The sequence below is a fragment of the Vipera berus genome (genome assembly GCF_964194415.1).
Source record: "Vipera berus genome assembly, chromosome: 13".
Taxonomy (NCBI): domain Eukaryota; kingdom Metazoa; phylum Chordata; class Lepidosauria; order Squamata; family Viperidae; genus Vipera; species Vipera berus.
This window is the reverse complement of record NC_138216.1, coordinates 3,098,313-3,114,733: the sequence shown is the minus strand read 5'-3', so window position 1 is coordinate 3,114,733 and position 16,421 is coordinate 3,098,313. Positions and strand designations below refer to the sequence as shown.

Here is a 16,421-nt window from a genome sequence, read left to right as displayed (position 1 = left end):
GTTGGACTAGATGAGCTCCAAGGTCCCTTCCAACTTTATTATTATTATTATTATTATTATTATTATTATTATTATTATTATTATTATTATTATTATTATTATTATTATTATTATTAAACTTTTATTCATAAAACATGAAACTCAGTCAACTGGACACTCAAGCTGACTGGCACGAACACGGGCTGCTGCCAGCATCCTAGGTATCAACCAGGTATCTCCTTAAAATGTAAGATGTTCCGAGCAGCGCAGTTTTTTGTAGCTTTGCTGGAGTTATTGCAGGAAGTTGCAATTTCTTGATGTGTTTTGTAAAGTTTTTGGACATAGTTCCCAGTGCCCCGACGACAATGGGTATCACTGTTACGTGTTTCATCCATAATTTTTTCCAGGCATCTCCTGGTACAGCGATTATTATTATTATTATTATTATTATTATTATTATTATTATTATTATTATTATTATTATTATTATTATTATTATTATTATTATTATTATTATATCAAAAGGATTGAGTTTGCCTGCTCTGATAAGTCACAAACAAAGGAATTGAGGGACTGATTACATTGTTATTGTTAGACCTTCACAGGCCAGCAGGCCAGGAAACTTTCAAAATTTGAGAGAGATTCTAAGTTAGAGCAACAAAAATTGGGAAGCTGTTTCTTATGTTTACTTTGTTTCTTGGGCTTAAAGTGTGTTGGTGTCCACGTTACGGAACATTTCTGCCTTGTCTTCTCCATGGCTGTCTACTTTGAGAGTCCAGAATTTGGAAAAAAATATTTTATATTCAGTAAGTTCAATATTGTCAAGTTTTTGTGCAGCAGTAGCTAAAACCTCTCAACTCCTGGTGCTGGCGTTGTAATACCAATATTTGATGTATTTTATAGATATTGTTGACATTATTGCTGTTCAACTGTTATTTCATGTAATTCTGTTTCGTTGGCTGGTTGCGATCTTTGACAATCATAAACTCCTATTGACGCTTGGAAGGAATTTGGTAACGTTGTTGGTTTTACATAATCATGTCATTTTAAACACAGTTTGTCTTATTCTTTTTTTCCCCCATCATTGCTGTTCAACTGTTATTTCATGTAATTCTGCTTCGTTGGCTGGTTGCGATTTTTGTCAATCATAAACTCCTATTGACTTCTGGAAGGAATGTCATTTTAAACCCAGTTTGTCTTATTCTTTCTTTTTTTCATTAAAAACGATTTTTCAAAGGTTAACTTGATCAATTATTTTCAAGACCTTTTCACCTTCAGAGTTTAAAATTGGCTTACATGAAGCATGATTGGACAATTGAGTTTGTCCTGTTCTGGCTATGCTCCACCTCTTGTTCATGAACTAAGTGCTCCCTTCTTGCCTAATTCACGTACTCTTGATTTGAAAGAAGGTAGGAACAACAACTCTCAACAATTTGAACCTGTAGTACTTTCTGACAACGTTTTCCCTCGAACCATCAATCTTTCCAAAAGCAGAAGGAGAAACTCAAGGTCAGCGAAATCCAACATGGATCGCCTTCCATATTTCTCACTAGACACTTGGGGACTTCTGATTTTATTCATTGGCCTTCTGATGTTGTAAGTAAAACATGATGTTCCGTCTTTCTCTGCCTGCATGAATTTCAGCCTTGTTCACTCCTCATGTCCCACAAATCAATCAATAAAATCTTGTGGGTGATAGTCGATTGAGTTAGAGGAACAAAGACAAGCTGCTGGCTTGCCTTAACTGATCAACATATCTGGGTCTCAAGCAGAAATCTTCCCTAGCTTTAATTGAACATGTCCAAGATTGACTGCACAGCTTTATTGTTAAGCTAGAGTCAAATTTCACACACTTATTTGTCTTGTTGTTAGCTGTAAAGTCGTGTCCGACCCATTGCGACCCCATGGACAATGTTCCTCCAGGCTTTCTTGTCATCTACCGTCTTCTGGAGTCCATTTAAGCTCATGCCTACTGCTTCAGGGACTCCATCCAGCCACCTCATTCTCTGTCATCCATTCTTTTATTGCCCTCAATCTTTCTCAGCATTAGGCTCTTCTCCAGTGAGTCCTTCCTTCTCATTAGGTGGCCAAAGTATTTGACTTTCGGCTTCAGGATCTGGCCTTCTAAAGAGCAGTCAGGGTTGATCTCCTCTAGGACTGACCAGTTTGATCGCAGTCCAAGGGACTCGCAGGAGTCTTCTCCAGCACCAGAGTTCAAAGGCCTCAATTCTTTGGCGCTCAGCCTTTCTTATGGTCCAACTTTCACTGCCATACATTGCAACTGGGAAGACCATGGCCTTGACTATACGCACTTTTGTTGGCAGGATGATGTCTCTGCTTTTTAGTGTGCTGTCTAGATTTGCCATGGCTTTCCTCCCCAGGAGCAAGCGTCTTTTAATTTCTTATTTTTTCTATGCCACCTATTTTTTTTAATATGGAGAGAGAGGAAGGCAATCTTTGCATATTCCAGTTGACCTGATCTACTGTTGGTGAAACTACAGACTTCTGCAGAAGCCTATTTATTGCTTCAGCATCATTCCTGGCTCCCCAAATATTCCACAAGGTGTTTAAAAATTTGAATTGTGAAAGAAAAGACATTTATTTACAACGGTGGGCTTGGAAGCTGAGCAGAGTCTGCCCTGTTAGGTTCTTGAGTGTAGCCTGATGTCTACTAGATGGTCTTATCCAAAAGGCCTTTGATCTTTGGTGACCACAACCTAGTCCTTTAGATCCTCCACCACACCTCGCTGAGTCCGTCTACCCTACACGCGTGATCTACCTAAAAATCAAGTAAAATCAAGTAGAAAACATAAAGAACCAGGGGGTAGTTCAGACTGAAAGAAAAGAACTTCCCGGAATGGATACCTACAAGATCTTTTGCCAGAACAGCCAGCTCAGCTCTGATTTCTCAGCAGTAATTATGTCTTAAGTTGCATTTTTATGTCTCTCTTCTCCCCACTTTGGTTTTTGCCTTGAGCTGGTAGAAGGTCTAAAAGAAAACTTGTCTTTCTTTTTTTAAAAAAAATTGATTTTTTTGCTCAAGCTTTTAAGGCTTCTTGCTAGTCTGGGCCTCCATTTCTTTATGAAATGATTGCTTTTACCTTGAGGTTATCTCTCTCTGAAGATTTCTGCAAAAGCAGCAGCAAACCCCCCCCCCCCCCCCCGTTTACCAACGGCCAGTGCTTATTAAACAGTTTTACAAAGTCATTATGGGAGAAAGAAATGGAGGAAGATGCTGTGAGCGTGCACACACACACACACACACACACACACACACAGAGGGAGAGAGAGAGAGAGAAATATATATATGGAGGAAGAGGCTGCGAGATTAAATTCTTAATTCCTCAGTTAACATGAACATGTTTGACTGCCTCTGGCAAAGATTTTGGAAGATCTTGTGTTCCAATCTTGTGTTCTGTTTATTAAGAGGGGAGGGAATGTTGTCATTTTTTAACAGCTAAGATAATTTCTTTCAAACAGAATGTAACTTTTTTATTAAAAAAATCTGCAGCAAACCAAAGTGGAGCCTTTTCTTCTGCTTTTAGCGGTGCATTGATCTGTTTGCAGATTGCAGAACTCAAATAGCTAGTTTCTCCTTCCTGGCCATGCGTTGTGATGCAATCCTCCACCGAGGGTTAAATTGGCAATATCCCACATTTATCTCTAATACCCGTGAAGGTTCCCGACGCAACGGCACATAGTCCTCGATTTAGAACCGTTTGTTTAACGACTATCTGAATTCCAACAGGAGGAAGCCAGGTTCGCTTAACGGCCACCTGACTCGCTTAAAAACTGCAGTGATTGACTTAACAACGGTGGCAAAACAGGTTGTAAAATCGGGTGTAAAGTCACTTAGCAACCACCTGTGGTCGTAAAATGAGGACCACCTGCCCCCCATTTCAGCAGGACACTGATTGCTTTGTATTTTTAGACTGACGTTTTTAGACCGTCAGGATGCTGAGATACAGGCAGTTCTTGACTTACAACAGTTTGCTTAGTGACCATTCAAGTCTGATGGGATAGACCTCTTTCCTTGCACCCATAACTTCGCTATCCATATCCAGACTCTCCTGAACCCTGAAAGAAATATGTTCTCCTTTTACAGATACGGGGTTTGGCCTTATGGAGTCTTCAGGAAGTTGGGCATCCCGGGCCCGATGCCTCTGCCATTCATTGGGACGGCCTTTGGGTTTCGTTATGTAAGTTTACGGGTTGTTTTTATGGGCATGATTTCAAGAGCAGGTTTCTGAGAGGCTTCAGATCTTTATGGCAGGTCATGGAAGAGAGGACTTGCAAACTGGGGTTTAGGGCTTAGGGTTTTTAAGATATTGCGTGGACCCGTTCAAGAAAACTTGTTCATGCAGCAAGAGGCATAGACAACATAGAACCGTAAGGTTGGGAGGGCCCTTGGAGGTCTTCTAGTCCAACCCCCTGCTCAAGTAGGAGACCCTATACCAGTGATGGCGAACCTTTTAGAGACCGAGTGCCCAAACTGCAATCCAAAACCCACTTATGTATCGTCGGGTGCCGGGTGGGTGTGGCCCTTTGGGTGGGTGTAGCCAATTGGGTAGGCGTGGCCCATTGGGTGGGCGTGGCTGCAGACTGGGTGGGACTAAAAAGTTCAATCAATCAATCAATTCCAACTTTGGGAGATCTTTTTTTTCCCCCACGAGAAGTTGAATTTGATTGATTGATTGATTGAACCTTTTTTTTTGCACACGGCACCAGAGGCCTAAAGCAAAAAGGTTTTATAAAACCCAGCTGAAGGCCTAGGACTGGGTGTGTGTGCCCATAGAGAGGGCTCTGTGTGCCATCTGTGGCACACCTATACCATTTCCAGCCAATGGTTGTCCATTATTGTTATTGTTCTTAAAAACCTCCAATGATGGAGCAGCCATAACTTCTGGAGGCCAGCCATCCCACTGGTGAATTGTTCTCACTGTCAAGAAATATCTCCTTATTTCTAGATTAGATCTCTCCTTAACAAGCTTCCACCCACTGCTTCTTGCCCTGCCCTCCAGAGCTTTGGAGAATAAGCACTAAACATTTGAAAATGAATCCCGACATAATGTACCGGGGTTGGTTTGGGCGACGACATGAACTTTAGAATCAAAAAGAGGCAGGGAATCTTGCAATTACTCTGTCACCCTGTTTTAGTCTTGTTTAGTCTAGTCTAGTCTAGTCTAGTCAAGGGCTGAGGAATTACCTTGTAAAGCAAAAAAAGCAATACACAACACGGCTGCTTGTATATCTGAGCCTGGCAAGAAACTGGCTTTAAATACTTGAGGGTGTGATGTGAAAAACTTATTAACTAAGCTATGTCAGCAGACAAGTTGGAAAACTGCTTTAGTTTAATATTGTCATTATTTCAGCTTTGCAAACCCTGTTGTTAAGTGAGTAACATGGTTGCTAAGTGAATCTGGCTTCTGACTTTGGTTGTCAGAAGGTTGCAGAAGGGGATCACGTGAACTCAGGATACTGTGACCATCATAAATGTGAATCAGTTGCCAAGTGTCTGAATTTTAATCACGGGACCGCGGGGATGCTGCAACGGTCATAAGCGTGAAGAACGGTCCTAAGTCACATTGTTCTGTGCTGTTGTAATTTCGAACGGTCCTGAGACAACCAGTTGTAAGTTGGGGATTAGTTGTAAGCTATTCCTTATCATCGGCGATTAGAGATATTTGCAAATCTGTGTTGTGAATTTTATGGCAAGGAATGATTGCAAGATAGTTGATCTCAGATCAACAAAGTGTGGTTTTTGCCTTTGACACTCACTCTTAATGTTTCTGTTGCAGGGAAGATCCAATTTTGATGTGGCCTGTTATAAGAAATATGGTAAAATCTGGGGGTGAGTATTTATTTCCTTTTTATTGGACTGGCAAGTTTTCTGGGCTTGTTCCCCTGATTCATGGATTTATAGCCCTATCTGTTGCCAGACTTCAGTGGAGAGACTTTAATCCATCGACCATTTATTCTAGGACTTATGATGGACGGATGCCCATTCTGGCTATAACTGACCCTGAGATAATTAAAATTGTACTGGTAAAAGAGAGTTATTCCACCTTCCTGAATCGTGGGGTGAGTTTCAACTTTGCAGACATTCCGGCAACGTTGAGAAAAATGCTTTGATTATAGACAGAATCAGAGTGTAATAATTACAACCCAAGAGAAGGTAATCCTGCAGGCTCTGTCGGGGACCTACATTGTGCCATCATCCCTGCTATCATTCCAGAAGTCCCTTAAGACCTGCTTATGTGACCAGGTTGTAATGGGCGGTGTGAATGATCTTGGGGGAAAAGGGAAAGAGATACTACTTAGGAAACAATTAGATAAGAGAGGGAGGAGGATTAGAGGAATAAATTTAGGAAGGGTCTGCCTTAATGCACCAGCCATTTTAAAATGAGTTGGGAAGCTTGCTTGGAAGTCAGTGTAGATAGGTTGCCTTGAAAATACAAAAATTGTGTTTCCACAGTTACGGGTGTTTCTAGGCTGGCAAAATACTTTGAAATGCAAACAAGTAAATGTTGACCCAACTTGCTAACCCTTAAAAAAACACAGCCAAGCTGTAAATAATAACTATACTTAGCATTGTGTCTGAATGCTTGGTTTTCACCTGACTTGATTAACAATGGCCTGCAAACCAACATCTGTGTGAACTTAGATTATAGACAAGTAGGACCGGAAGGAATATTTCATCAGGGAGCTAGTCTTTTGCAGAGTTGTAGAGTTTTGTTGAGTTTTATGGCACGGCGATAAGACGTTTGCCTCTTTATAAGGACAGGGCTGGTTGCCGACTAGTCCAGATGGACATCGCAATGGTGTGTTCAAAGCCTCTCCTGTTTTTTCCCCCTCTTCCTAATGCGTGATGGACATCCATTTCTCTCTCTTTCTCAAATGTGTCCCTTAGAGTTTTATTCCCCGTGGCCGGCTGAAGACATCCATTGTGTCAGTCGAAGATGATCAGTGGAAGAGAATTCGGACTGTCCTTTCGCCCACTTTCACCAGTGGAAAGCTAAAGGAGGTGAGGAATAAGAGGGGAGCCCACATTATGGCTGATTTTGCTATGGGACAAAAAGTTAGGCTCCGTTTCTCCCTCACTTGCATTTTGTGGTGTCTCCATCCTCTTTTTCTCCCTTAGATGTTTCCCATCATTCAGAGCTATGTGCAAAATTTATTAGCACTTTTGCAGAAGAAAGCAGATCGAGAAGAACTGGTGGACGTTAAAAAGTAAGTAACAGCCTGACCCTGTAGGCCGGGCGGTTCCTTCGTCTCTGGAGAAATGCTGGTCCTCTGTTTGGAGACTCACTTCTTAAGATGACCAAAATGGCTACCTGGGCAGCTGGTGGAAAAGAGGAAAGTTGAGGATGTTAGCAATGGCAACCTGTGGAAGAAACTCCCAGGAGGAAATAGCAGATGACAATGGAGATCCTGTAGAACTGTTCTACTGTACAGTTCTATAGTATTCCAAATTATGAAGTGTGCTTTGGATAAACGGGATGGTACAGAGATAAAAGCATAAAGGGATAAAGGGACGTGGTGGCTCAGTGGGTTAGGACACTGGGCTTGTCGATCAGAAGATCGGCAGTTTGGCGGGTCAAATCCCGAGTGCCGCGTAGCAGAGCGAGCACCCATTACTTGTCCCAGCTTCTGCCAACCTAGCAGTTCGAAAGCACGTAAAAATGCAAGTAGAAAAATAGGGACCACTACGGTGGGAAGGTAACAGCGTTCCATGCGCCTTTGGCGTCTAGTCATGCCGGCCACATGACCACGGAGACGTCCTCGGACAAGCGCTGGCTCTTCGGCTTTGAAACGGAGATGAGCACCGGCCCCTAGAGTTGGAAACGACTAGCACGCATGTGTGGGGGAACCTTTACCTTTACCTTTACAGAGATAAATGAACAATAGAGGAGAATAGTTGTAGCTCAGGGTTGAAATGAGGGTTCCTTAGTGCGTGATTGTTTTATTGCTAGCACTGATGATGTTACCTAGTTTGGGTAATGAAACATCTACAAGAAAATATCCGAGCTCAAAGAGTGCCAAGGACCCCTCACAAATGGGCAAAAAACAGGTTAGTTGAAGATAAGCCATGATTGAGCCACAGATTATCTTAATCTGGCAGTAGATCAAGATCCCATTTTAGAAGACAATCAGATAGATAATTGCATCTGCTGCAGTAGATCCCATAGCGCCTCAAAAAGCTGATCAAGCTCAAAATCTAGGTCTCAAAGAAAAGACTGTTCATGTTCCAGATCAAACTGTTGAAATTCTAGATCAAAGAGCAAACTGAAATCTAGCAGAAGTTTACGAGCAGATCCAGGTCTGTATCTTGATCACCTAAAGAAAGTCTTCGAGGCATAAAAGTTTGACATATACAGATGGAAGCCTACAGATGGACATTTGAGGGCCTTCTTCCTTCTTCTTCCTTATTTTGACCACTCGCGTCTTGCATTTCTCCAGAATCTTTGGTGCCTACAGTATGGATGTGGTCACAAGCACCTCTTTTGGGGTCAACACGGATGCCATGAACAATCCCAAGGACCCCTTTTTCCAACAGGCACAGAAACTTGTGACGACTGACTTCCTTTCTCCGCTGTTTGTTTTATCGTGTAGGTTGGTTCCACCTTCGGCTTTGAAATCCCTTCTTTGCAACCTCTGACACGGTTTAGCCCTTGTAATGGTCTGTGGGGATGGCCTTGAGGGAGGGGAGGAGGAGGTGAAGACTGGACAATGGTGAGATAAGAGGCAGCTGAGCCCACAGAAGGAATGGGAAGTGACAACCATTTCATAAGGGACCCTCCCTAGTTTTTTAGACTGTAAAAGGGAGAGGGGTATCTTCAGATTTACAAGATCCTGTTGGTGTAACCTTACAATAAAGTCAGAGGTAGAACTCTTGGGTGTTCTTTTGCATGGCTGACGGCACTGGATCTCACAACCACTCCCCCCTTTTAAATAATTAATTACACCTCTCAAATGAATGTCCCCTGTCTTGATGACCATCTACTTCTGCTTCAAAGCAACTCACAACCTGTTTGCTGTTGGCATCTTCAGTGTTCTTCTAAAGCTTTCCCATCTCTTTCCAGATGTTGCCCCATGGCTAATCCCTCTTCTTGAGAAGATGAATGTAGGTGTATTTTCCAACGAGTCCGTGGAATTCTTCTCAAGGTCCATAACAAAACTGAAAGAGGAGAGGACCCAGGACGGTCAAAAGGTGAGGAAAAAGCCTGAACAACTAAGTTAATTCAGGGAAAAAAACGCACACCAAGAATTGGGAATTCGTATCTGTAATCTTTTCCCAGCAAAGTAGCTTCATAGTAGCTCTTTCAAACCAAGAGACATGGTGTCCGTTTTCCAATATGTGAGGAATGGTCCCAAATAGGTCAACCTATTCTCCAGAGCATCAGAGAGAGCAGGAGAAGAAATAACGGATGGAAACTAATTAAGGAGAGAACCAGCCTAGAACTGAGGGGACATTTCCTGACAGTGAGAACAATCAATCCGTGGAATGGCTTTTCTTCAGACGTTGTGGGTGCTCCACCACAGGAGCCTTGGTGGAGCAGTGGGCTAATGCCTCCTTAAGGAACACCAGCTGCCTGCAATTAGTGCAGGTTCGAGTCCCACCAGGCTCAAGGTTGACTCAGCCTTCCATCCTTCCCAGGTAGGTAAAATGAGGACCCAGATTGTTGGGGGCAATAAGCTGACTTTGTAATAATGCCGCTTGGGGGGGGGGGGCAAAAAAAGCCCTAATAAGCAGGCATATACATAGAATGAAGGCTACTGCTAAGCACATTGATTTGTGCTTCTTAGATTGTAAGCCGCCCTGAGTCTTCGGAGAAGGGCGGGATATAAATGGGATTAAAAAAAAAGAAGAAGAGAGTGGACAGCCATTTGTTTGAAATGGTCTAGGGCCTCCTGCTTGAGTGGGGGATTGGACTAGGAGACCTCCAAGGTCCCTTCCAACTCTGTCATTTTGTTAAATCATCAAAATCTAACTTCTTCTTCTTTTTTTTGACATACTGGGCCTCTTGTATAAAACAATGCCATAAGCACATTGTGTTAAGATCGATACAATCAGCTTTTGTGATGGAAATCTCTGGGATTTTGGTTGACTCAGACATGGTTCTATCCTGGGCAGGACCAACCCTCTCTTGTTGGATTCAAAATAAAACATAGCATTCCATTTTAGGTATAAGCATATCCAATCCTTTCCCGTATTAAATCCCTTTGAAATTAAAATGTAGCATTGCAACCAATGATCTGGAAATAATTAGGGGATTCCTTCCAAATAAAGTGGCATAGCAGTAATCAGGTTATTGAAGTGGTAGCTATTGTGTAAATACTACGCTGGCCAAGTTACCAGGAAGCAAGGATTCTGAAATGTCCTTATTATTTCAGGGAAGAGTGGATTTCTTGCAACTGATGATAGAGTCTCAAAACTCACTGACAAGCCATGAAATGAATGGTGTGAATCACACCTATAAAGGTAATAATTTGAAATCATTCTCAACGGTCACGTCTTCGAAGTGGAACCAGCTTTCATTGCTAAGTCTGCTATTGTGGGAATTAATAAAAACAATGTGCGCGCGAGAGACAAACTTCTCAGTGATGGAAAGAAGCACTGAGGCAGTTTAGGAATATTTTTTTAAAAAGTGAGTGGGTTTGAGGGGAAACCTTCATGAGAATTCAGATCTTCTTGGATGCAACCTACAATTTCTTGATCCCACCTAGAAACTTCAGTTAAACCTCGTAGGAAACCAGGCTAAAGAGTGCCTTGCCAATGGATCAATAAACAAAGATGACCCCGTCCGTGTGCGTCTTCTCCAATGGTTCTTTGAGTTAGGGTTCCTTTGCATCACAAGGTGGCCTTCAACTTTTCTCTCTGTTCCCTTCTTCGTGTAGGTTTGACCGACAGTGAGATTCTGGCTCAAGCAATTATCTTCATCTTTGCTGGCTATGAGACCATTAGCACCACCCTCAGTTATTTGACGTATGAATTGGCCATCCATCCTGACGTACAGCAAAAACTTCAGGAGGAGATTGACGTAGTTCTGCCTAACAAGGTAGGTGGGACTCGGCTTTGATGCAATTAGGCTTTCAACTATGTCCATTAAGCTCTGCCCTGATTCCCGTCATCTGGAATATTAAGTATCCAGAACACTGGATACTTAATATTCCAGATGAGTGGTATTCTGGATTACTGCATCCTGTTTTGGTCACCACGTTACACAAAAAAGATGTTGAGGTTTGGAAAAAGTGCAAAGAAAACCAACTAAGATGATTAAAGGCCTGGAGACAAAAGCATATGAAGAACAGTTACAGGAATTGGGTATGTCTAATTGAATGAAAAGAAGGAGTAGGAGTGACATGATAGCAGTGTTCCAGTATTTTGAGGGGCTGCCACAAAGAAGAAGGGGTCAACTAATTTTCCAAAGCACCAGAAGACAAGACAAGAAGCCATGGATAGAAACTGAACAAAGAGAGAAACGACCTAGAAATAAGGAAAAATTTCTTAACAATGAGACCAATTAACCAGTGGAACAGCTTCCCTTCAGAAGTTATGGGTGCTCCATCACTGGAGGCTTTCAAGAAAAGACTGGACAACCATTTGTCTGAAATGGTATAGGGCAGGGGTCTTCAAACTTGGCCCTTTTATGACTTGTGGACTTCAACTTCCAGAATTCCTCAGCCAGCGTGTCTGGCTGAGGAATTCTGGGAGTTGAAGTCCACAAGTCATAAAAGGGCCAAGTTTGAAGACCCCTGGTATAGGGTCTCCTGCTTGAGCAGGGGGTTGGACTAGAAGACCTCCAAGGTCCCTTCCAATTCTATTCTGATTGATTGAAGTAGCTCTTTGAGCGCAATTGGTTTTCCTTTCGATCAGCTGCTAAACAACGATGATGAGAACAACAATAAAACACTTCTTACACTTTGCACCTTTAGAACATGCAATCCATAGTTGAGCATGTTGCTATGGTAACACTATGTCACCTCCTACAGCGATAGGGATGTGATAACACAATACAAAGCAAGCTGTTGTTGATATGCCATTCTCTCAAAAGAGCAAGCCAGCTAACCTGGCTTGAGTCCCAGGCCTGCGGTTGGTTAGTTATTGTTTGTCTAGGCTAAGGTCTCTGTGTTGTTTGATTTGTGTTGTTTACCAGATGGTTTCAGTCTGGGATGCTCACTTGATGTTTTCATTTGTTTCTATGGATTGTCCAGTCTTGTACGCCATCCAGAGTCCCTTGAAGTTGAGTGACTAGTATATTCTAAACAAACAAACACAAAAAAACGGCATTGGACCTGGTTGTTATCTGAACAGAAGAACTTCAAGGACTGTAGGACAAAATGGGAGATTCGAAACACATCCTAGGAAAGACTGTGGGAAATTGAGAGAACCACATGAATGTATCCAGAAAGCCACAAGAGTTAACTTTCTTGAGTCCATGAGTTTGGGATCTTCTGCTCTTAGATACAGATATTAACTTTTAAGGTTAGTTAGGGACAAAATAAGCAAGTTTTTTCTATGTCTCTCTCCCTCCCTCCCTCCCTCCCTCACCCCCTCTCTCAGGCTCCAATCACCTTTGATGCCCTCATGCAAATGGAGTATCTGGATATGGTCCTCAGTGAAACTCTCCGAAAGCATCCAAGCAGTGGGCGACTTCAAAGAATGTGCAAGAAAACCATCGAAATAAATGGAATCACCATCCCCAAAGGGATGGTGGTTGTGATTCCTCCCGTCATCCTGCATTATAATCCAGAATACTGGCCTGAACCTGATCAATTTAGACCTGAAAGGTACCCTTTGATATTTCTATGGATTTTTTTTTATTTTTCCAGTTCTCACAACCGATGACTTGATGGTAAGAAAAATCAGAATGGAGGTGATAATGATAATGATAAAGATGATGATGATGATAATAATAATAATAATAATAATAATAATAATAATAATAATAATAATAATAATAATAATAATAATAATAATTCTGTTACTCTCACCTTAGAGTAAAGGTTTTGTTGTATTCCTGGTTTCACTTACCTGGTCTGGGCTACCCTGAAGGGCTAATGGTGCCATCCTAAGACTCTTCCAACCTGCCCCCCCTTGAAGAATCTGCTGCCCCAAGGATCCACTTGAAAGGTTCCACCAAGAAAAGGCTTCAGAAGAGATGCAACTTGCTAAAACGAGAGGCAGTTCATTCATGGAATGAATTGGTGGTTGTCAGGTGTGAAGGATCAGGACCACGTGTTAAACTCCAGTTAAGCTGATTTATTCCATCACTGGAGATTTTTAAAAAGAGGCTGGACAGTCACATGTCTGAGATGGCATATAGGTTCTCCTGCTTGAGCAAGGGGCTGGACTAGAAGACCTCCAAGGTCCTTCCAGCTCTATTCAATTCAATTCAATTGTTTATGCCTACACACAAGAATCTGACCATGAGCACTAAATTGGTGCTAGATAAGAGTTAAGGGAATTCAAGAGGGATTGGACATTGACCGTTTGTGAGAATGTAATGATTCCAGGCTGACTGCTCTCTTGACTCCACCCCAGGCTCTGCCTGTCCTTTTCCTAGACTGGCCGACTATTGCAATTGACCGAATGTTGGCATGTCCCAACAGATTCAGCAAAGAGGTCAAAGAAAAGATCAATCCCTATACTTACTTGCCTTTTGGAGCTGGTCCCCGGAATTGTATCGGGATGAGATTTGCGCTCCTTACCATGAAGCCTGCCATAGCCAGCTTGATGCAGCATTTCACCTTCCAACCCTGCAAAGAAACTCAGGTGAGGATCAGGAATTGAGCTGTGCTCATTGACAGAGGGAAAAACAACACGTTGGCATCAAATTCCCCCCCCCTTTCTTTCTCACTAGCAGAGACAGGATATCTAATGAAAGTGTCATGCACAGAGCTATTCAGGAGAGTCAATGCTCGACAGGTAACGCTTCACCTGCAGCCAACATGACATCAAATATTTGGAAGAGGCAGCTTGCATTTTTGTGGCTTAACCCTTTGACTCTTGCTTTCCAATTGGAAGAAAAGAGAGGTGTGGACTCAAAAGCCGTGTTCTTTGACTGTAGTAAACTTGATTTGATTTGATTTGACCAGGAACAAGACATTTAAACTTTGCAGCCTAAGTGCAGAACCAATGGTCTTCATCACGGTAGCCCATCTTGTTTCTGGCTTCTGTGTAATGAATTGTGAAGATTTGCACTCATGCAAATTCTGGATCACTTCTTCTGAATCATGTCTGAAGGACGCGTCTCACCCTTCTTCCTCAGGAATGGTCAGCCATGAATTGGCGGCCACTTATCTTCAAGTAGAGCTACAGGAGAGAGGATAAATTTTCTCTCTGGGTCCTGTTTCTTCTTCTTCTAAAGATGATCCTATTGTCCAGCCATGGGATGACAAGCAACCATGCAACCGTAGGAAAACATTGATATGTACTAGGAAATATATTTATAGGGCAAAAGGAGATTCCAAAATCTATCTTCCAATATGCTACAGTCACTTGGAATGGATAAGCCACAGACTGAAAATTCTTAAAACAAAGACTCACCTTCAAATTAAGTAACTCTAGAAAACATTCAGCACCCTTCCCTAATGCGGATTCTTCCAAATTTGTGGGTTCTGAGTCCCATCATTCCCAGCCAGCCAAACCAAATGATAGAATTATATTAGGTAGAATTAATAGACGATAGAAGTTCAGGCCTTGTCCTGAATTTCCCTATATTTTATTTCTTTGTATTTAAATATATCTCGTCCACCTCTTTCCTGTTGCAGATCCCACTGGTGTTATCGACAAAAGGGGTCTTCAGAAGACCTACAAAACCCATCACCTTGAAGGTCGTTCACAGGACCTAAAGCAAGGTATAGTAAAGATTCCAGCACCCCCCACCCCCAAATGGAGTTTCTATGCATTTTTAAGGACTATTTTCTTAACTGGAAAAATGTATTTTACTTGGCTATTATGAACTCACTCTCCATCCCTTTCTTTTTTTGTATATAATTGTAGGAGATTTAACTGCATGAAGATCCCTGCTCATACAGATGGAGGAAATCTGCCAGTTTTGCTGTTTCTCGAGTTTTTTTTAAAAAAATCCCATTTATATCCCGCCCTTCTCCGAAGACTCAGGGCGGCTTACAATCTAAAGCACAAATCAATGTGCTTAGCAATAGTTGCTTTGTTTTGTAACTTGCATTTTATCTCTGCCATTCCACTAAATCATTTTCTATATATTCACACACACACACACACACACACACACACACACACACACACCAATGAAATTAATGAAATTATTCCTTGGTTGGATTGGCTGATTGGAGAAGACCAGAACTGTTTAAAATCAGGCTCCGGTCAGGCCAGGAGAACCAACTGTTCTTTGAAATAATAAAGATTTAATGATGATAACAGAGGCTTTTATTCTCATTTCTTGTGTTAATGTTTGCTTGGAATCCTGTACAAGTACTTCATAACTATTTATATGCAGAAATAACTAGAATTTAATAAGAGTAAACTACAATTTTCCTGTGTCATTCAAATGTAAAATCTGAAGAGGGCAGCTGCTCTTCGAGAAAGAGTTCTTAATAACAAAGAAAGTGTAAAGATAAAAACGGGCTATGGAGCTGTTTTTCAGACACACCCACTTATGTAATAGTTGGGGAAGTGTGAATGCAAACAAGAACTCCGAAACCACATTGAAAAGTTTTGTGTTTGTTCTTTTTTTAACAAAAAAACAAAAACAAAACTCTAGTGGTGTTTCTAGGAAGATAACAGAATAACAGACTAAAAGCAATATTTGCCAACATCCGGAAAGCCGATTACTATCATATTTTGATGCAATACGCAGTTACTCCAGTATGACACAATAATTCTGAATTTTGGAATTGGGAACATCCGGTTTATAATGTCCTACATTTTAAGCCTAGCCTTTTTTATTTTCATTTAGTTAGGAAGGAAGGAAAGAAGGAAAGAAGGAAGGGTAAGGGAAGGAAGGGAAGGGAAGGGAAGGGAAGGAATTTCCAAATTATCCAAATTATTTTCAGCAAGACAATGGAGGAAGTGCACAGTTTTTTTAAACAGCCTCCGAAGAAAAAGGAGACGGAGCAAGAGAGAAATATTTGCATTTCGTAATCAAAACAGGCTTTTCTAAGTAGGATATTTAAAATGAATTATTGTTAATCTCGGTGTAATTCGTTACCGATGCGCACCCCCCCTCCCCGCAGTACACGAAGCCCTTTAGAAATGAAGTCATTAATGTAACTGCATATGCTCTTCATTCTCCTGAAGATAGGGGGGGGAACCCCTGAATAATTCTGTGCCAAGAGACAATTACAGTCTGCCATTCCCGCCGCACAAGGCCATATGCATCAAGAGGTAACAAGATAACATTAATAAGCATTTTGCAGAGAAAATTAGATCAATAAAGCTTTGGCGGCACAACATC

General features: G+C 41.7%; 1 protein-coding gene across 1 annotated transcript; it reads left to right on the top strand.

The window, feature by feature from the left end:
- Nucleotides 1-1,504: 1,504 nt before the first annotated feature.
- On the top strand, nt 1,505-15,146 carry LOC308673903 (cytochrome P450 3A12-like; the record flags this gene model as incomplete). The annotated part of the gene is made up of 12 exons (XM_081337949.1): nt 1,505-1,575; nt 4,085-4,178; nt 6,890-7,003; nt 7,121-7,209; nt 8,440-8,588; nt 9,063-9,190; nt 10,375-10,462; nt 10,879-11,039; nt 12,545-12,771; nt 13,594-13,756; nt 14,755-14,841; nt 14,987-15,146. 11 exons carry the CDS (start codon nt 1,505-1,507, stop codon nt 14,833-14,835), a joined length of 1,365 nt encoding a protein of 454 aa, XP_081194075.1. The 3' UTR covers nt 14,836-14,841; nt 14,987-15,146.
- Between the last annotated feature and the right edge of the window lie 1,275 nt (nt 15,147-16,421).